The 21,235-nt window shown below is 44.4% G+C and overlaps 1 protein-coding gene across 1 annotated transcript; it reads right to left on the bottom strand.

The window, feature by feature from the left end:
• Positions 1 to 3,998: 3,998 nt before the first annotated feature.
• Positions 3,999 to 6,070, bottom strand: UBQLNL (ubiquilin like). The gene is given in 4 exon segments (XM_025355805.1): positions 3,999 to 4,532; positions 4,534 to 4,688; positions 4,691 to 5,390; positions 5,392 to 6,070. Coding segments are annotated over 4 exon segments (1,653 nt in total). The 5' UTR covers positions 5,656 to 6,070.
• Positions 6,071 to 21,235: the final 15,165 nt, after the last annotated feature.

The following is a 21,235-nucleotide window of genomic DNA, read 5'->3' as shown; positions in this document are numbered from 1 at the left end:
AGAGTTTCAAAAAGGAGAGAGTGACCAGCCATGTCAAATGATGCTGCTAGGTCAGGAGAATGAGGATTGAGAATTGGCCACTGGATTTGAAAAAATAAAGAATTGGAGACCATGATGAGACAAACTTTGGAAGGATAGTAGAGGAAGGAAGCCTGATTAGAGTGTGTTTAAAAGCAAATTGTTTGGGAAAAAGTAGATCTAGTAAGGGTATTATAAATGCAAGAAAGAGGATGACAGCTATGTGGGAATGTGGGGTTAAAGGCTTTTTAGATTTTTTGTCTTAAGAATAGTGTGTGATGTTTATATTCTGATGGAAGCAATCCAATGAGTAGAAAAAATTGATGCATGAGAAAGGGAAAACTATTAAGTTATTGAATAGATAAGTTAGAGAGATTGGGAGCAAGTGCCCATGTGGAGAGCTTGATTTAGGGATATGAACAGTTTATTCATGACAGCAGAATGCATGGGAGGCAGAGTGTATTGGGACAGATGTAAGCTAGTTGATTGATTTCATGGTAGACACAGGTAGAAGTCCCTTCTGATTATTATTGTCTTTCTTGTTGAAATAAACACAACTTTTAAGATTTAGAGAAGAGAAAACAAGATATGAATTGATCATCTGAAAGAATAAGTGTTAGGTTTCGAAGAGAAGGCAAGGGTTAAAGAAAGACACACAAACACAGCAAATGCAGGCTTTATATCTAGCATAAAACCTAGAGAAGTGTGGGACCAGCCTAATGCCAGAGCCCACCGCTTCTTACAGGCTGGGGTAGTTTATAGGTATGGGAGCGAGTGGTCTGAGCAGTATGGCTTGCTGCCTGGCAGGATATTGATAAGGTGTTCTCAGGATGAGGCGGTTTGGTCCTTGTTTCTGTAGGATATCATCGTGGTGTTCAGTGGACCTTTGCCTAGCAAGATATGATAGGGATGTTACTTTAGTTGGGCCTTTGTCCTCCTTGTGGTCAGGTGGTTAGGCAGGATGTTTCTCATAGCCTGAACCGCTGTGAAATGTTTCACTTTGACCAAGGTCTGCAAAATAGTGGGAAGTTTACAAAATGATGCAGTTTGGACTAACAATAATTTAGTGAGTTAACTAGGATAGTAGATTTCCAGGTATGATCTCCAAACTGACAGCATTAGCACCACCTGGAAACTTATTAGAAATGAGAGATTTCAACGCTACTGTAGACCTACTGAATCAGACACCCTTGGAATGTCACGCAGAAATCTGTATTTTAACACACCCTCTGGGTGATCCTGGTGCAGATTCTGGTGAGAATTACTGGACTGGGAAAATGCAGTTAGGATTGCTAAGACAATAATTAAATCTTTTCGTAATAAGTTTAAATGAAACTAGTCAGCACAGTTGTATGCTTTTCTTTGCCTAAACAGAGACTAGGTGATGAGTTCAGTATCACCATAATGAGTTAACTAGGCAAGTATTATGCTACAATTATTATATTCATAGGTCATGAAATAATCTTGGAGCCAGAAAACTAGGGCTGAGAAGCAGCAAGATGGTGCAAGAATGACATCTATCCACTTCCAAGTTCAAGGGGAACAAAGATGTAGCCACTGCTGGAGAAGCAGTGTCTTCAGTGAACATCCAGATCTCCATGATAGCAAAAAGGTATAGTCATCTTTAGAAAGAAGGTTGTAGATATGTGGGTTTTTCTATTGCTGAGTTATGACTTCTAAATGGTAGGATGAAAAGACTTGGAAAATTGGTAATGAGTAGAAAAATGAGTCAAGTAAGGAATTTTCAGAGCATATTGTGATGAAAATAAAAAAGATGACCTGGATAGCTTGAGCTTTTTATGCAAGCTGTAGCAGAGAGGGTATGAAGCTTAATCATATTAAATGGGGAGGCAAAAAATCCATTTTCACTGTAATTTATTTCTTGAGACTTCTTTTTGGTAGGTGTGGACATGAAGCAGGGGTCTTTGGCAGTGAGCTTTCTAGAAACACTTGAAAGTTTGTAAGCCTGTTCTTCACTCTTACTGATGGCCATGGTGGAGCTCAGAAGGGGTTTGTTGAGCACACAAATCTCTGTGGATGGGTCCACAGAGATTCTTTAGAGTCCAGAATCTACTACTCAACACCTCCCCTGCTCCCACCCCAGTGCAAGAAACCACTGTTTCTCAACTTCTCTATTATAAAAGCCTCCTAACTGGTTTCTCTGCTTCCCTGGCTTTTCTCTCCCACAGTGCATTCTCCATTGTGAAGTCAGACTGATAAATTGAATGATTTGATTTATTTGCTCAAAACTCACCAGTGACTATTACATTCACAGTAAAATCCAAAGTTTTCACCAGACCTATAAAACTTTTCACAATCTCTCTGACTTCCTTCCCATTCCCCACTCCTTTTTATCCATTTCAGCTATATCACCTTCTTGTTACTCTTAAAACACAGCAGGAATACTGCTATCTTGGGGCTTTTACTTTCAGACAGCTCGTGGATCATCCTTCTCCCAGTGAATTGCATGTTCAGTTCTCCTAGTTACATCTGATTTCTGCTCAAATGTCACCTTTTCAGAGAGGCCTTCTCTGATCACCCTAGGTAGAATATCTTGTTCTGATTCATTTTTCTTCACAGCACTTACCACCTAACATAACTTGTATCTCCACAAAAGACAGTAAAGTCAATAAATAAAGGATCTTTATTTTTTTTCACTGCTATTTTTTCAATGCCTAAAACAACACTGAATTATTCTGGTAAGAGTGTATTAAATTATTTAATCATGGAATAATTAAAACACAAGTAATTGCATATCCTGCCATGCTGGGATACTCTAGGTGAGGCAGAAAGAGAAAAAAGTGGGGCAACGACGGAAAATGTAAACTACAAACATAAGATATACCGAAGGAGATGATATTCTTGGAAGGTGCTGTGCCCCATGGAGGGCTGGATTTGTGGTGACTGAGATATACAGTGAAGATGGCAGCAGCTGCATCTCTGTGTGCTAACGAGAAAGTAGTGATAACCCATCACCGTCTTATAATGGTGGTAATGTCAATGAGTAAGAGGCTCCAATGACGATAACTATTCATCCGGACTTGGTCAATATGTGAATTCACCCTATTCTGGCCCACATATTATTTCTGTTCCACTTTCAAACTTGAACAATTTGGGTTTGAGAAATTCAGATAGTCTTTATGACTAAATATCTATGCCTATCTATGTAAAATGTTTCCCTTTCTGTTTGAGCATGTTATGATTGTTTTCCCTACATATGGGTCTGTTTATGTGTCTCTAGGTATTTGCATCCATGTTTGCACCTGGCTGTGTGTACTTGTATGTGGACTCTATACACCTCTATATGTGAATTTTTTACTACGTGAGCTTGTGTACATACACACACCTGTCTGAGGTGACATGCTCAAAATAATCAGTTTCATATACTGTGCTCAAGTTTCATATACCACACTCAAAATGCTCATGTTTTAGAGATAAAAACAGTATTGTCACCTCTATATTAATACATGCATGTGGTTTATGTGTTAATGTATGTATAGTAGGTGAGACAAAAATATCACACAGTTATTTTTTTCTTTCTTTCTTTTTTTTTTTTTTTTTTTTTTTTGCAAAAGAAGTAAAGCCAAACCTCAGATCAGGGCAAGTAGCCATTTTGTTGACAGATGTTCCAGCCATGGCCAGTGATCTATTATTCAGTACAAGACACACTGGTTGATAACTCTTATTCCAGGACTTCTCTTGGCTGGAAGCATTAGGAGAGGTGGAAAAGGCATATGAGATGGTCAGGTGGGTCAACAGGCAGGTGGCAAGCAAAGAAGTAGGCATGGTGGTTAGAATCTCTGGGATCCCTTGAGCTTGTGGGTAGCAGCATTGGTGTCCCCTTCAGTAGCAATGAGTGCCTATAGATTGGCATGGTGGTTCCCAGCTTCCAGGGCCTGGAGAGATTCCATCTGTTTGCTAAAACGAATCTCAGGAGCTTGCAGAGGGTGGGAAGGGTCCCCATCTGGGGATTGTAGCCTCTACAGGACTGTTCCAGGTTTGTGGCAGCACTCAGGTCCCTTAGGCTCGGGTATATCCGAAACATTCCAGGAACAGAGCACTGTGTCAGGATAGCTGCAGCTGGGGGCAGAAAGCCAACCCAAGCCCCATAGGTAAGGTGCAACCCAAGGCAGAAGAACCGGAGCCGCTGTGGTCAGCAGCCGGAGGCCCTGCTCAATCTGCAATATTGCTTGGAATGCTTTAGGGTTGGCTAAAGCAATAAGCAGATCAGAAATCTGTGTCTGCTGCAGGAATGTGGGCAGCTGCTGCCTCCACTGTTCACTCAGCTGAGGCATACTCATGAACAACATAATCTGAGCTGCCAGGTAGGGGGTGTTCATAAGCGACTGCATCATGCCTCCTGTGATCTGGGAGCTGGTCTGTTCATCTGACAGCTGGAGATCACCCTCTAATATCTGTCTGGAGCTACTTAGAGAAACAGTGGCATCCTTGTATTCTTCTTGAAGCTGCTGGGTAAGCTCTATGCTAGGTAAGGCTGGTATCCCAGCTGGCTGGCCGAGTGGCACAGACATGGATCTGGCCCTTGGTGGAGATCATAGCAGTGTTGGCCTTGGAAGTGTGGTTGACCTTGTTAGGGGTGTCACTGGCTGAGGTGTTTGAAGATAAACCACCAGAGCTATTATAGATGACTCGGGTTGCAGGATGCTGTGGAGCTGGTCTTGTCGTTCCTGGGATGGTGGTGAAGGTGGAGGTGAAGACTGGACTTGTTCCAGCACTTGTCCTGCCAGGAGAGCTGTGAAAGGGTTTCCTCCAAAAGGATCTTGCATACTGTTCAGCATTTGATCATTAATGTCAGCACAGTTCTGACCCAGGGCATTGTTCCCACCTGGCATTGTCTCTAAGCCCAGATACAGCTGTGGGTTCAGTGGATACTCAAGGTTTTGTGAAGGTTGCTGGATCTGCATTATCTCTTGGATCATAGCAAGGTTCCTGGCCAGCTCCAGAGTCTGCCATAGGATCTCAGAATTGTCAAGAAGATGGGAAACTTCTGGGTTCTGCTGCATCAATTGTTGAGTGTCTAAATGTTCTGAGATGAACTGCCGCATGAACTCCATGTTGGACAGAAGCCGCTGGATGCTAGGATTCTCCAGCATCTGTGCTTTGTGCTCTGGATGGCTCACTTCCAAGTTCTGGGTATGCACTTTGGGTGCATCAGGCCCCACAAAGTGGGCCAATTCTACTGGAGCTTGATTCATACCAGTTGGTTGGTGCACCCCGCTGCTGTTTCCTTTGGTGTTTCTGTCCCAGTGGCAGGGATCATTCGTTGGCAGATCCTGGAAGGAATGGGCTAGAGATCTGGAGCCATGCTTGGACATGATGACCAGGTAGATGGTGTGGCCATCCATGATGCCCAGTCTGGCTCAGTGTGTCATGGTCTTTGAGAAGGTGGCCCATGAAGACCAGCACTAGTTGGTCCATTTGGCATTGGAAGTGAGCCAATAGCATCTCCTTGAACTGCCTCACCGAGATGTCATCAGCTACCATAAAGTCTTTCTGGTTGCCTGCAGTCTTCACTATCACTTGAGTGGCACTTGAAGAGATATTTTTATCTGCCGAAAGACCTGAAGGACATCCACTCTGGGACATCCTGGATGTTCGAGAGATGGCATGAGACATGCACTTCAGTGGGCGGGCAGATGGGGTGCAGGTGGAAGCTGGGGCAGAAAGGGTAGGGGCAGGCAAATGTTTCTGCTGGCCTTTGTCTCAGGTATTGTGTTCTCATGCCACAGGATAGTTTCCTTGTTGCCCAAAAAGGGATGAGTGACCAGGCTAGGGCCAGGTATTTTGCGATGTTGTGCCCTCACCCCAGTTCTCCAGATGTGGCCCAGCTGAGGCCTGGCATGGCTACTGATTCATACTTCACCCATGGTGGACAAAGTGGTGATGACTTCTCCTAGGGTTACCCCTCCTCCTACCCCACCCTCCAAGGGCATGAATCCTCAGAAAAGGGATATTGTGATGTCAAGTCTATCCTCACAGTCACCCTGGGCCAGCTGGGGAATGAGGACATATTTCGGGGTCCAGGTCTTTACAATAAAATAAAACAATTTTCCAGAAAACAGAGACAAAGTTCTCTGGATGGAACTAGTAAGAAAACAAAAAAGTAAATAAAAACCATATTTTTAAATGTGGGACGTGTGTTTCTGTGTGATACTGTGTGTATGTATACATGCAGTATATACCTTTATATATATACATACATATATACCTTTATATATATGTGTATATATACATATATATATATTTGTGTATATATACACACATATATATTTTCTCCCCAGGGACCTCACAGGAAGGTAGAGATAAGAAAGGGAACTTTCATATCCTACTCTAATGACCAGCTGCCCTACAGCTTCTGCACTGGAATCAGATGTTCCCAACCTGAAACCGACAATTCTAGATCACAGAACTCTTGAGTTCCAGAAGCTGGATTTATGATTCTCCAAAAGGAATATGAGATGCCAAAGCATCAGAAAGAGAGGGTACCATTTTCTTAGCTAATATTTTACTTTTTCCCTATCAAATCCACCTAGACCATTATTAAAGGGAACCTTAATATGCTGATTGAGATATTAATTACATAAAGGACTCACTAGATATAATCAATGTCTTCCAATCATTAGGACCAATGACCACTTTGGGATGTGGTCCTCCTGGAGGTAAGGAAGAGGGCACACTTCTACTAATGCTCTGCCCAGCCCTGGGGTCTCAGGGTCTGGAAGCCTTGTTAGGTTTGACGGGTTTTGGTGGAGCATGAACCCCAGAGGGCCTCTTGGTGGGTGGTCTTGGTAGCCTTCTCTTCAGGAAGGTGAAGTCATAATTTATCAGGTAACCATCATTGAAGACATAGAGCTTGTGGTCTGAGGGGCAGTAGTTGATGCCCTGCAGCTTTTCCAGCATCTTGTCCAACAGGATGCTGAGGCGACGCTCCTGCCCGGTGGTGGTGTCAAAAGCATAGAAGATCTCCTTTTTGTGGGTGCTCAGTGAGCGTAAGGCATAGAGCACCCCACAGACCATGGAGGCCCCTGACAGGGCTGGCTTGTACTGGCTAGTGCACCAGGTTTCCTCCACTTCTAGGGTGCTAGTGTTGAGATGACTCACAACCAGGTTGCCCTTGCTCTCCTCAGTGGCATAAAGAACCCACAGCCCCTTCTTATCACCAACAAAATCTAAGTCCTTCCAGGGCACACCAGCACAGGAAAAGTGATTGTTATAGGTGGCACCAGGCAGCGGATGCCGCAGCACCAGGATGTTGGAGGAAAGGTCCATCTTGGTCATGTTGCTTGTGCCATAGTAGTTAAAGTACATAAAGTTCTTATACACAACGTTTCCACTGCCATCACCATAGCCCATCTTCCTCTCTCCATAGTTTTTCAGCAGCACAAGGTCATTATAGGATTTGTACAGCCAATAGTAGTCAAAGTACCTAGGCCAAGCCCTGCATTTGGAATTATTGGGTGACCACAATAACTAAGGTAACAAAGGGCTATAAAAATGGGCAGATCGGTTTGCTAATCAAGAGCATGGGCTTGGCCGGGCGCGGTGGCTCAAGCCTGTAATCCCAGCACTTTGGGAGGCCGAGACGGGCGGATCACGAGGTCAGGAGATCGAGACCATCCTGGCTAATACGGTGAAACCCCGTCTCTACTAAAAAATACAAAAAACTAGCCGGGCGAAGTGGCGGGTGCCTGTAGTCCCAGCTACTCGGGAGGCTGAGGCAGGAGAATGACGTGAACCCGAGAGGAGGAGCTTGCAGTGAGCTGAGATCCGGCCACTGCACTCCAGCCTGGGTGACAGAGCGAGACTCTGTCTCAAAAAAAAAAAAAAAAAAAAAAAAAAGAGCATGGGCTTTGCTATCAAACAATTGACTTTAGTTCATCTTTTACTTACTCAACCATGACAAACTAAACAATTATTTTTAAAAGTAACAGTAATAATAAAACACCAATAGCTACAGTGCCTATTAGACACTATATTTGCATAATCTTATTTAATTATAATAACAGCACTGTACAGTAGGTTTTATCCTTACAGATGAAGAGACTAGGTCTTAGAAATGTTGAGTCATTTGCTCAAGGTCACACAGCTTATAAGTAAAAACTGTAAACAAAAATAACAGGCTACTTTATTGACTGTTAGTACTGTCCAAAATAAAGCAAAGAAAACAATTAGTAGAGCATTTGTTCCAATGAGCAATCAAAAAATGGTAGCTATTATTTTTTCTTCCTTATGGAGATTCTTCTGTATCTACACTCCACCGCCTTCCACCTGTCCTCGAGATGCAAGGGTCCTGTAACAGGACATATTTCTGGAGCTGGATTCAGGGAGATTTGTTCTCATGAGGTCACATTGGAAAGTTCCTTAAATTATCTCTGAGTTATGAGTAATCTTATCTCTTAACATTGTTCTGTAAGTCCTGATTACCCGTAGATTTTGAGAGGGTTCCAAGGCATGTAAACATATTTTATATGCTGCAAAGTGTAGCATATTTGAGTTATATGCTACAAAGTATAGCCTATACATTTTATATAAGCATAGAAATTGGGGAACATTATTTTCAGTAACACTAATTTTCAGTAACATTAATCTTTTTGAGTTGAGCTTCAACTGGGGCTCTTCAATGACTGGTTTAACCTATATTCATGTCTCTTTCTCACAACAGGTCTATATTACATTTTCACACACACTGACTTTTAACATTCTGTGTGTTGGGCCTACCTCCCTAGCAAGGCTGACAATGTATTGAGGGTCTTACTCATCTATTTATTGACTCTTTTAGCCATTCTTTCATCTAATAAATACATATCAGCACCTATGTTTTACATACTTTTCTATGTAATCTCATGTGATCTTCTCATATATGTATAATTATCCCAATTTTACATATGGCTAAGAAGGGCTCTGAGATGTTAATTCATTTTCCCAAGGTCACTTAGCTTAAATGGCAGTATTGAGTCTCAAATACAGATTGGCCTAATTCCAAGTCTCAAGCTTGGCCAGAGACATGCTCTGAACTTCTAAGCAGGAAGTTAGAATTTTGAGGCCCAGGTATAGAAGAGTTTGTCCTTTACATAGAATCAGAGTAGAAGTAGAACCATCTTTGAGTTACTATGGGATTAAAATTTTTAGACAGTGGATTTGTGAAGGAAGCTCAGGGCAGTCTGGGTCATGCTTGTCTCATGAGAAAAGCATTAGGAGGTGACCTGTTAGGCCTAGGCCAGGTTTGCTTTGGGGCATACTTAAAATAGAGAGAAGAAGCTGGCTTGGGGCTATAAAGAAACCTGTTTGGGTACAGGTAGGGGACATTTGGAAGTAATCTGATTGCAGAACAGAAGTCACTCACTCAGGGCTCACCTGCCATTTGTGCATAGAGGAGCCACCCAGTAAAGGGAAGAGGCTGGATTGGGTACTGAGTCTCAGCCCTAGGCACCTGCCTTGTATGAGAAGCCTCTCCAATTGAGCTGAACCACAAAGGGTTTGCTAACTTCCTGGAGGCCTCCATGGGTACAAGAAGCTAGGGGATAAAGCAGGCAATATATGAGCGAAGTCTAAAGCACACAACCCACAGGTAGCTGAGTGTGAAAGTATAATAACCATGTGTGGATTTGAGTGTGTATCCATGCACCTGAGTGCATATACAAGCATATCAGCAGGTTGATTTTGCATAAACATAGGTGGTTATGTATATCTGATTATGGGGTGTTCATATGTCTGTGTATATGTATGCCGATGTATGAGAATATATCAATCTTGGTCTGCATTTTTCAGTGACACACAAAACAAGGAAATGAAAGATTTATTCTCTATCAAGATTTGTACTTTGACTGGGTGCAGTGGCTCACACCTGTAATCCCAGCACCTTGGGAGGCCAAGGCAGGCGGATCACCTGAGGTCAGGAGTTCAAGACCAGCCTGGCCAACATGGCAATACCTTGTCTCTACTAAAAATTTAAAAATTAGCCGAGCTTGGTGGTGAGCACTTGTAATCCCAGCTACTCGGGAGCCTGAGGTGGGAGAATCGCTTGAACCCAGGAGGTGGAGGTTGCAGTGAGCTGAGATTATGCCACTGCATTCCAGCCTGGGCAACAGAGCAAGATTCCGTCTCAAACAACAACAACAAAACAATTGTTCTTCCCTCCCCTCAGTTTACCATAGCCAACATGCACTCCCAACCTGGTCTCTGAAGAGATAAGACCTTGAGAAATTCAGTCTGTTCACTCACCCGGGGGGAGGGGTGGTCCAGGTGTCTGGAGGCCTGTTCTTTCTCCTTTTGTCTCTCACATTCACTTAGTTGACTCTCAAGGACATCCACCTCCTGCTGGAGAGCACCAAAGCTGCTCTGGTCAGAGTCAGCCAAAAGCTTGAGTGTGAGACTGGCGTTAGTCACCTATGGAAATGAGATGCCCGAGAAGTGGGTTGCAGAGTGTTCTTAAAAACTGAATTCTGGCTGTCATATTCTTCAGCTCAGAGTCTTCTTCCTCAGAAAGAAGTAATATCAGAATTGGTCCAATATGTGAGGTTAGAGAAGACAGGAGTCTGTGACAGGGAGGGATTTTTTTCTTTTTCTTTCTTTCTTTTTTTTTTTTTTTTTTTTTTTTTTTTTTGAAATAGTCTTGCTCTGTCACCCAGGCTGCAGTGCAGTGGTGCAATCTCAGCTCACTGCAACCTCCATCTCCTGGGTTCAAGCTATTCTCTTGCCTCAACCTCCCAAGTAGCTGGGATTACAGGTGCCCACCAGCACAACTGGCTAATTTTTGTATTTTTAGTAGAGATGGGATTTCACCATGTTGGTCAGGCTGGTCTCGAACTCCTGACCTCAGGTGATCTGCCCACATCAGCCTCCCAAAGTGCTGGAATTACACGTGTGAGCCACCGCACCCGGCCTAGGGAGGGGTATTCTTTAATCTATCCGTATACCTGGCTCTGGAGTCAGTGGAGAAGGTCCGCTGCCACAATAATGCCTCCAATGGCTGTAAGTTGAGTCACCAACTTCTGTGCTCCCTCCAGTTCCAGGCGCAGCAGGTTGAAGGCTGGGTTCTTATAGGGAGAAGCAAGGGCACTGGGATTCCAGGACTCTGGCATGTGACTCATTTCCAGAACCTCACTGTCTTTATCTTCAATGGTGTGTGCATACTCACTGACCTAGGCATGCAGGGGATGAACAGGAAGTTGCCCCAAATGTCAAGACCTGTGGCTCCTCCCATTCAGCTGCATCCTCCCAGACCAAAATTGCCCTATTTTCATCTTCCAGTGGGTCCATACCCATTAATTCATCCATTACTATGGGAGGCACCCCCTATACAAGCCTCTCTATAGTCTGTTACTATCACTGGAGATCCCAAGGATAGTACAGAATTTCCCCTTCATTCTAAAGATTCATCTCAAAGATGAGGGCTGTGCCACTTCCTTCAAACATTTTCTACTTCCAGGACTCATCTCAATGCTGTGTCTATTGGAGACTATGCTTGGATAACTCCCAGCCCCAGCCCCAGCCCAGCGATCAAGTGCTCTCTCTAGACAGCTTCTGCTCATACTTGCAAATGAGCTCCTGAACTCTACTTTGTAGCTATTCCAGCTGCTCCAGGGGGTTGGGGTTGTTGGGTAGGTGAACCACACAATGGCATGTGTCTCCTTCACCCACAGAGCTTGACACACTTCTCACCAGCTGCAAAGCATGGCCATAGGCACACTAAACATAATGAAGCATGTTGGGTCAACCTGGGCTGTTTGCAAACATGAAGCAGGAGAAGAGGCTGAGCCTACTTTGGAGTGCCAGAGAAGCATTACCTCTGCACAGGGGTTTCTTCTTGACTGTCTGTTAGTGCATTCCTCTGTTAGGGGATTGAGTTATGCTTCCCTTGATTTCCCAGAATTGAAGCTGCAGGTCCCTTCCAGAACCTATTGGTGGGGCCTACCTCACCCTACCTCATGCACTGGCTGGATCTGGCTGCAGTTCACATTGCTGGAAGCTAATTTTTCTTCAAAGCCCTGTGGGAGAGAGCAAAGCTGGTCTGCAGAGATGTGTTAGGGGATAGGCTTAGGAAGCCTCAGTTGTCTACAGAATCCCCATTCTGGAGATCTGACAGATTCCTACAACTTTACCTTGTATTGAAGAACGCAGGGACAGACTTGCAAATCATCAAAGGAACAGTAACAATACCATAATGCATCATTCTGAATGGATGTTTAGCATTCACAAGACATAACAGAGGGTGAATTGTAATCCACATTTTATAGTTGAAAACCATGAGGTTCTGAGAGTCTAAATATCTTGCTAAGTTACATGACTAATAAGTGACAATGCTTCAAGCTGCCCCCAGGTCCCATCTATGTTTTAGATCCTATGCTCTGACACCTAAGGAAGTGGCAGAGATCCAAGTTATGTTGGGGTGGGTATGCAGCACAGGACAAAATGGTAAGGCTGGGAGGCAGCTCCCTTGCCTCAGCTAGAGAGAGAGGGAAAGTTTCTAGAGAGATGCATAATTTGGTCTCTTCTCCTCCAGCATATGCCTATCATATCACTTCCATACTCAGAACCCAAACCCACTGATCCCATAGCCATATTTCCTGAGTTCTAATCCTGACTCTGGGAAACTGGGCAAATTATTTAATTTCTCTGTGCCCCCATTGTCTTAATATGTATAATGGGGCAAAGTGTGGAATTTATTTTATTGTTTTAAGAATTATAGATAGAGCCTGTAGTCCCAGCTACTCGGGAGGCTGAGGCAGGAGAATGGCGTGAACCCAGGAGGCGGAGCTTGCAGTGAGCTGAGATCCGGCCACTGCACTCCAGCCTGGGTGACAGAGTGAGACTCCGTCTCAAAAAAAAAGAATTATAGATAGAGCTAAAGAGATGATAGATAGATAGATGATAGATAGATGATAGATAGATAGATAGATAGATAGATAGATAGATAGATAGATAGATAGATGATAGAATATTTGTAAAGTACTTAGAACAGTGCCTGGCCTGCCTCTAGTAAGAGTCTTTATATTAGTTATATTTCTCTAAATCCATCCCTTAGTCCCATTTTGGAGCTGGATAAACCAGCACTAGATTCAACCAAGACTCCTTCCCAATTTTTTTTAATGTGCATGCAACACCCACTGAGGTTTCCTAACAAAATCTTTTTGAATTAAAATGTCTGTGGCCCCTGTCCTTCTCTGAGATGTCTCACTCATAGCTTTTATGGCTTTGGCACTATAGCTTAATATGGTTATGACTTCAGCCTGCAGCTCCAGCCCAATAGTTTAGCTTTTGAAGGATAATAAAATAAAGATTGCATAGCCTTTTATAGCCACCCTGAGTTCCTGCATGCTGAGCACAGGAAGAAGGTGGCAGATTTTTGCAGAAAACAGGGCCTCATAACTGAGCAGGGCATACAGCCGAGAGTTCCTTCCTCTATTGCTTTCACCTTTGTCTTTCCTCACTCCCCTTATGCCCATACATACAAGCAAAGGGAAAATCAGAACATGCAGGGTGTCCCATCTTTCTTTTCTTCCTCCCTATTTCTGTCTACCCTCACTTTCTCCCAGAACCTGGAGGTTCTTGAACAGAATCAGAGTGGTGAAGGAAGCCAGCCCAAAGCACAAAACAATCTCCACCTACTGCTGTGATCCCTCCACCCTCTGCCTGTACCTGAGACTCTCCTGGGAGCACCAGGGGCAGCAGCTGTGGAGTGGTCAGAAGAGCTATAACAAGCTGCATCTTGCATCAACTACAGGAGTGCATTAAGTACACGGAACTCCCCTAGGCTTTTATTTCTAGTCTAAGTAAATAGTTTCCGTAGGAGGGGGTATATATTTTGACATTTGAAAGGGCCGAGAAGATGAAGGAGGTGTGAAGAGGGTATGGAAAGGTGAAGAAGAAGGTTGAGACAGACTGGTGCCTCTAAACATGGTGGTAGTGAGTTTATTATGACAAACAGCATCTTCCGCATCCATCCCTAGGCTTAGATCTTCCTTCACCCTGCTGGGCCCTCTTGTCTAAACAGATTAAGGCAAACCTGAGACATCCTGCGGGGGCCTTGGGATGGTCCCTTTGCAGGAAGGATTATGATGTTTCCCTCAACTTTGAGAAAGGGAAGACTCAAGAAGGAAATGCAATCCTATCTGTTCAATCTCAAGAACAGAAGCATTTTTAACTGGGTACACTTGGATGAGGGCCAAAGTGTATATCTGGGGGGATCGCTTCAGCAATACTGTACTGAACTGCTCTGTTATATATCTTCCTTCACCCCTACGAGTTTGCCTCCTGCACTATGCCAGGTACTGTAAACTTTTACATCCATTCCACTATTCAAATGCTTCCCCCAGTTCCTCTGGTCTTAATGCCAGCTGCCTCTACTGTCTGTCCCTCAAGAAAGCTCCCTCCCAATATTTCCTAACCTGCCACAGGATGCTGTGGAGCCTCAAGTCTTCTGGCCTCTGAACTGCCGTTATCCCTATAGAGAAGGAAGAGCATAGTTGCTGAGGCCTGGACAAGGAGTCACAAAACTCAGTGCTCTTAGTGCCAGCCAACCAAAATTATTCTCTTTTCTTCTGCTATCTCTCTTGAGTATTTCTCAGACAGTGGGGACTCTCACATTCACCCAAGTGCCTAGGAAAATGTCAGATTTCTTATGAAGGGTGTGTTGCCCCATTTTTCCATTGAGGAATTTTGACTCTGTAGCTCTACTACCTCTATCCTTTATTGTTTCTTTACTTTTCACAGACCCGTAACTTTAGATTATATGGCTGCTTAGTATAAAGTTCCTCTGCTTGTTCATCTCATCCTTTGGAATCCTTGCCCTGGTATATACCTAGTAGAGAAAAGTATATGAAACTGCGACTTCCCTTCTGGGAAAAGATTTGAGAAGCTGTGTGGATGTATGACTCCATGAAGACATGCCCAGAGCTTTGTTGGACAATCCTTGCTGAGAGGTCATATCCTTATCTTACTTTACAGATTCTCACCCTCTCACTCCATGCCCAAGGCCAGAGATCCATTCTTCGTTAGCTTCTCTAGCCTGGCCTTGCTGTAGCCATAGGATCCAGAGGAGCACAGAGGTAAGGAAGATAAGAGAGGAATAGGTTGGGAAACCTAAGCTGCATGAAGCAGGAAACCTGTCTGGGATTAATATCCAGATGAGTGACAGTAGAACTAAGGCATCTTATGGAAGAAGGAATGTAGGAAAGGAAAAATGAAAGAGCATGAAGATAGAGCATGAAGCATGACAGCTGCTGCTGGAGTTGTCCCCATATTTTGCCATCTGCAAACAGCCATTAGCACAAGTTGAAAACACAAGAGTAGCCTTAGTATCTGAGTAAGGTAGGGAAAGAGCTTAGTGAGGAAGCTACAGTATTGTGCACGCTCTTCCCATCCAAAGCAACAAGTCTTCTAAGCTCTAGTTATTAATCACCCAGGTCAGAAACCATGTCCATTTCCAGAGCTGTGTTCTATTTTATTCACATAATGCCATTTCCCCAGCTCCTCCTGTCTTCATCCCCTTAGCAAACAGAGTTCCTGCTTAGTGTCAGACATTGTACAAGGGGCCCAACTCAGAGACATGTTTCATTAATCTGGTTTTGGCTGGATAAACTGATGGAGAAAAGATAAGATCATAGTCCACAGGATGTGTCCTAGACCACCTAGTCTGTCACAGTCTGGGACCAACTATTTCTATATGTGTGTAATCCCTCTATGGAGATCAATACAGACTTAGAAATACCAGGAATAGACTGGGTACTGTAGAGCTGGACAGAGACAGGTCAGTTCAGTGTATTTCGCCTACATAATGGGTGATAAAATAGGGCTGGAGTGAGCATAGGGCCACCTGACAACAGACAATGGAGACGTTTTAGTCAGAGCTCTACCCGGATGGGTCCTGTAGCATCACTTGGTCATCTGGGTATGCACGCTGAAGAAAATAGGGATCACATTTATTCCTGTAGGGAGGCCCTCTCAGGGCCAACCTTCTTCACTGCTCCTGCCCAGAAAAGTTGAAGCAAGTGCCTGAGCCTCTGAGCGATCTGCTGAGTCTGCACTCCATAGACCACAGTATTGAGAGCCCGGGACACCATTGCGTAGAGGTTAGCCATTGGATGTGAATATGGCTGGGCACTGTGTGAGACCCAAAACAGTGAGCAAGGAAAGAGAAGAGGGCAGATGTGTAGAAGAGACCAATGACACTAGCATGGGCCCCGCGGTTACTCAGAGCCTTGTGGCAGGCACCGTGGGATGGCAGATGGCAGACAGCAGACCGCATGGAGAATGAGGGCATAGGAAGCACCTATGAGCCCTATGACCAGGGCTGGGGAGAGCAGTGTGGTGACCAGTCCATACCAGATGATGGGGCACATATCTCCACATGCCAGGTGAGACACACCCATGTGTTCACAGTAGGTGTGGGGCAGGGCCCACTGCCCACAGTAAGGCAGTTTCTCTAGCAGGATCACAGGGTGTACCATGACACAGACATCACGGGTCATGGTAGCCAGAGCTACTAGACCTACCACATGCTGGGCCAGCAACGCCCCATAGAGCAAAGGCTGGCAGTCTACGGTCACGGCCAGCAGCACTGAGGACTCAGCAATGTGCCAATGATTGCCACATGGGCAACAAAGAGTTGAGCCAAACAAGCTCCAGATGAGATCTCACTGGACAAGCCCCAAAGTACCGTCAGAGCCTTGGGCACTGTGGATGTGGCCAGAACCAAATCATCAGCTGCCAGAAGCCACAGCAGCTGGTACATGGGTGCCCAGAGTGCCTTGTCAGCAACCACCAGCCCCAGTAGAAGCCCCATTCCCTAGCAAAGCTGCCATGTAGAGCAGGCACACAGGCACAGAGCCAGGCATGCAGAACCTCCAGTCCTGGCATCCCCAGCAGGACAAAGGACCCAGACCCACAGATCAGCAAGTTCTGATTGAAAGCCAGCAGTGCAGGATCCAGTCCCATCTCCTACTTCCGTCTGGCTATGTCCCTGCAGGATATAAATGGGGCCTGTGAGAGGCAACCAGCAATTGTATAGAGATTTTAGATGAGTGGGGGTGAGGCTAGGGCTTAGGATGCCAAAGCATTTGCTGAACGCCCTCTTTGTGTGAGGCACTTTTCTGAGGATTCAGCATATAGTGAACTATGAATTCCCTAACAGTCTATTGTGTTTGGTTACATTCCCATACAACAGATCAAAGAATTTTGTTCCTGAGAAGTTAATAAACTTACTCCAGGTCACACAGCTGGTGAACAGAAGAGCTAGGATTTGAATCTAAATTCATCTGACTAAAGGCCATATTCTTCTAGCAGCCCTCTCCTCTGGATATAATGTCCCCTCATCAGCCCAGGCACAAGCAGACATTGGGGTATGTTTTTACTAATCACTTGTGCCAGAGGAAGGAATTCATGTTCTCTACACCGAATCTTTCCAACTACAGTGCAGTCTCTGTGTTTCCTCCACCCTAGGAAATATGTAAGCCAGAAAGAAGGAAACGTATTAATAGAATGGCTATTTTCTACTCCATTCACTGACAGATGCTCAACGTTCCTGTTTCATGATCCATTTCCAGAAGCCACTTTTTAAGCTCAGACCCCAAACTTTCCAAAACATTTCATTCCTCCCAGTCTGTCTAGTACATTTTTCCATCTGCTCATGGCTTCTGACACCTCTTTCTCCAACTCTGGTCCACAAGAGCTCTAGGCATCTGGTTGATGAAACTTAATTTGTTCTATAACCAGTATGATTATCCCTTGACTCAACTTTGTGGTTCTTCTTTCCTCCATCCTTTTTCCATGAGAAGATATGCTGGGTTCCCCACACTGGGGCCTTTTAGAGGGTAGAGGGTGGGAGGAGGGAGGGATCAGGAAAAATAACTAATGGATACTAGGCTTAATACCTGGGTGATGAAATAATCTGTACAACAAAAGCCCATGACACAAGTTTACCTATGTAACAAACTTACACTTGCACCCCTGAATTTTAAAAGTTAAAAAAGAACAGAAAAAAATATATTGGGTTCTATGGAACTCAGTCTGAGAAAATCTGAGGTCCACTAAGGACATAGAAGAGAATCAGGGCTGGGCTGCAGTGGAAGGGACTGGGATTAGATACCACAGTGACAGTGCAACTGACGGTCCAGTGAAAGTGGTAACAGGGGGAGGCAAGGAAACACTTTTTTTTTACCTGGATTTAAGTGGATAAATAGCCTGAAAGAAAGCTCTAAGGTAGGGTGGGCTTTCCATGCTTCACTTGAGGACCAGAGTTGTCTCCTGGAACTTCGTGAGAGATAGAATCTGATATTCTAACCCGTCCTGGAGACTGAGGAACCTGGGGCAGGTGAGTAGAGACATTTAGTCTCTACTAAAATGTCTGATCCTGTGTGAGATCTCAAGCTTCCCATGCAGCCCCCTTGGCAGCAATGCCTCCTGGAGCTTCTCTCACATCCCCACACCCTGTCTCCTGCAGAGTAGAGACAGGCAATAAAGCAGACCAGGCCAGGTGCAGCAGCTCACGCCTGTAATCCCAGCACTTTGGGAGGCCAAGGCAGGCGGATCATGAGGTCGGGAGTTCGAGACCAGCCTGACCAACGTGGTGAAACCCTTCTCTACTAAAAATACACACACAAGAAATTAGTCGGGTGAGGTGGCATGCACCTGTAATCCCAGCAACTCAGGAGGCTGAGGCAGGAGAATCGCTTGAACCCAGGAGGCGATGGTTGCAGTGAGCCAAGATTGCACCACTGCACCCCAGCCTGGGTGACAGAGCAAGACTCCATCTTGAAAAAAAAAAAAAAGCAGACCACACTTTCTCACATGGGAGTCATATTGGCTTAGGAGCCAGAACTTCCTTCTGAAGAATGAGGCTTTGTCAAGTTGCAGAGCATGACCCTGCCCCCCTCACAGTGGGGCCCTAACGGCTTCTCTGGACTCTGGGAACACCCTGCCAGGGCCCAACTTACCACAAGGCAGGCCCAGTCTTTACAATGCAAGAAGGGTGTCAACTCTCTCAGGATCTAGGAACGTCTCTCCCAAAACCACAGGGCACACACAACACGTACCTTAAGAAGACACTTAAGAAACACAAGAAATTCTTGTACTCGAGTTATGGGCTTTTACTAGGACACTTCCCCTTGGACAAGTTTCAAAGACATCTCCCCCAGATCATCCATGTCCACAACAAACATTTCTCTTTCCATTTCCTCCCATAAGCTACATAAAGGGTAGGAAGAGGAAGTTGAGGACCCCTTTGCACCCCTACCCCCCCACCTCAGCCTCTGACCTGTATATTGTTCTTGGAAGGAATAGCCACACCCTTCTCATCTGCCACCTGCATGTTCTGCTCTCTCGTATTCCCAGCCCCTAGCCTCATATCCTGGCCACACCAGCTCAGCTTCTTCTGCAAGTAGAGAGTTTAGCAAAGGACATGCAGAGGGAGAAGTAAAGTGGCATCTCTATTCTTCCTGAGTTTCCATGCACTGGCCTGGCTCTGAGATGGGTGTGGCTAAGAGTTCTGGAGCATCTTTTTGGGGGTGATGCTACTGCAGAGATGTTATACTACCTTGTGCTTCTTTCTAGGATCAGGAAACCCATGTGTAAAAAGGAAAAGTTTACATAGATCTGGGGCTAGGAACCAGATTTTCTGAATGCTAGTCTGAGATTGTTTCTTCTCCCAGATTCTTAGCCTTGTTCCTCTCTTGATGCAGCTGGATAATTTAGGAATCAGAGAAACCAAGGGGTTGAGGAGGATACTTTTTATTATTTAGGTGCACCAGCCCAGTCAGATCAACATCCAAAAAGATGGAGTCCCGAACAAAGAGTCCAGTTACTTTTTAAGCATTTTGTGGGGCAGGGGGAGATCTGGGCAGGGGGAAGCATATTACAGAGGCAAAAAACAAAAACAGTTATTCACTCGAGACATGCATTACATCATTTCTTACTTTTCAAGAAAAACCGTGTTTTACGACTTGAATTTATTTGCCTAGTGTCCTTGCAGCTGCACAGCTAGAGAAACAATGTCTTGGAAGTTCTGGCTAGGGCAATCAGGCAAGAGAAAGAAATCCAGGGTATTCAGTTAGGAAAAGAAGAAGTCAAATTGTCCCTGTTTGCAGATGACATGATTATATATTTAGAAAACCCCGTTGTCTCAGCCCAAAATCTCCTTAAGCTGATAAGCAACTTCAGCAAAGTCTCAGGATACAAAATCAATGTGCAAAAATCACAAGCATTCTTATACACCAGTAACAGACAAACAGAGAGCCAAATCATGAATGAACTCCCATTCACAGTAGCTTCAAAGAGAATAAAATACCTAGGAATCCAACTTACAAGGGATGTAAAGGACCTCTTCAAGGAGAACTACAAACCACTGCTCAGTGAAATAAAAGAGGACACAAACAAATGGAAGAACATACCATGCTCATGGATAGGAAGAATCAATATTGTGAAAATGGCCATACTGCCCAAGGTAATTTATAGATTCAATGCCATCCCCATTAAGCTACCAATGAGTTTCTTCACAGAATTGGAAAAAACTGCTTTAAAGTTCATATGGAACCAAAAAAGAGCCCGCATTGCCAAGACAATCCTAAGCCAAAAGAACAAAGCTGGAGGCATCATGCTACCTGACTTCAAACTATATTACAAGGCTACAGTAACCAAAACAGCATGGTACTGGTACCAAAACAGAGATATAGACCAATGGAACAGAACAGAGTCCTCAGAAATAATACCACACATCTACAGCCATCTGATCTTTGACAAACCTGAGAGAAACAAGAAATGGGGAAAGGATTCCCTATTTAATAAATGGTGCTGGGAAAATTGGCTAGCCATAAGTAGGAAGCTGAAACTGGATCCTTTCCTTACTCCTTATACGAAAATTAATTCAAGATGGATTAGAGACTTAAATGTTAGACCTAATACCATGAAAACCCTAGAAGAAAACCTAGGTATACCATTCACGACATAGGCATGGGCAAGGACTTCATGTCTAAAACACCAAAAGCAATGGCAACAAAAGCCAAAATTCACAAATGAGATCTAATTAAACTAAAGAGCTTCTGCACAGCAAAAGAAACTACCATCAGAGTGAAAAGGCAACCTACAGAATGGGAGAAAATTTTTACAATCTACTCATCTGACAAAGGGCTAATATCCAGAACCTACAAAGAACTCAAACAAATTTACGAGAAAAAATCAAACAACCACATCAAAAAGTGGGCAA

The sequence above is a fragment of the Theropithecus gelada genome, chromosome 14, assembly GCF_003255815.1.
Source record: "Theropithecus gelada isolate Dixy chromosome 14, Tgel_1.0, whole genome shotgun sequence".
Classification (NCBI taxonomy): Eukaryota; Metazoa; Chordata; class Mammalia; order Primates; family Cercopithecidae; genus Theropithecus; species Theropithecus gelada.
This window is presented reverse-complemented; position numbering and strand designations above follow the sequence as displayed.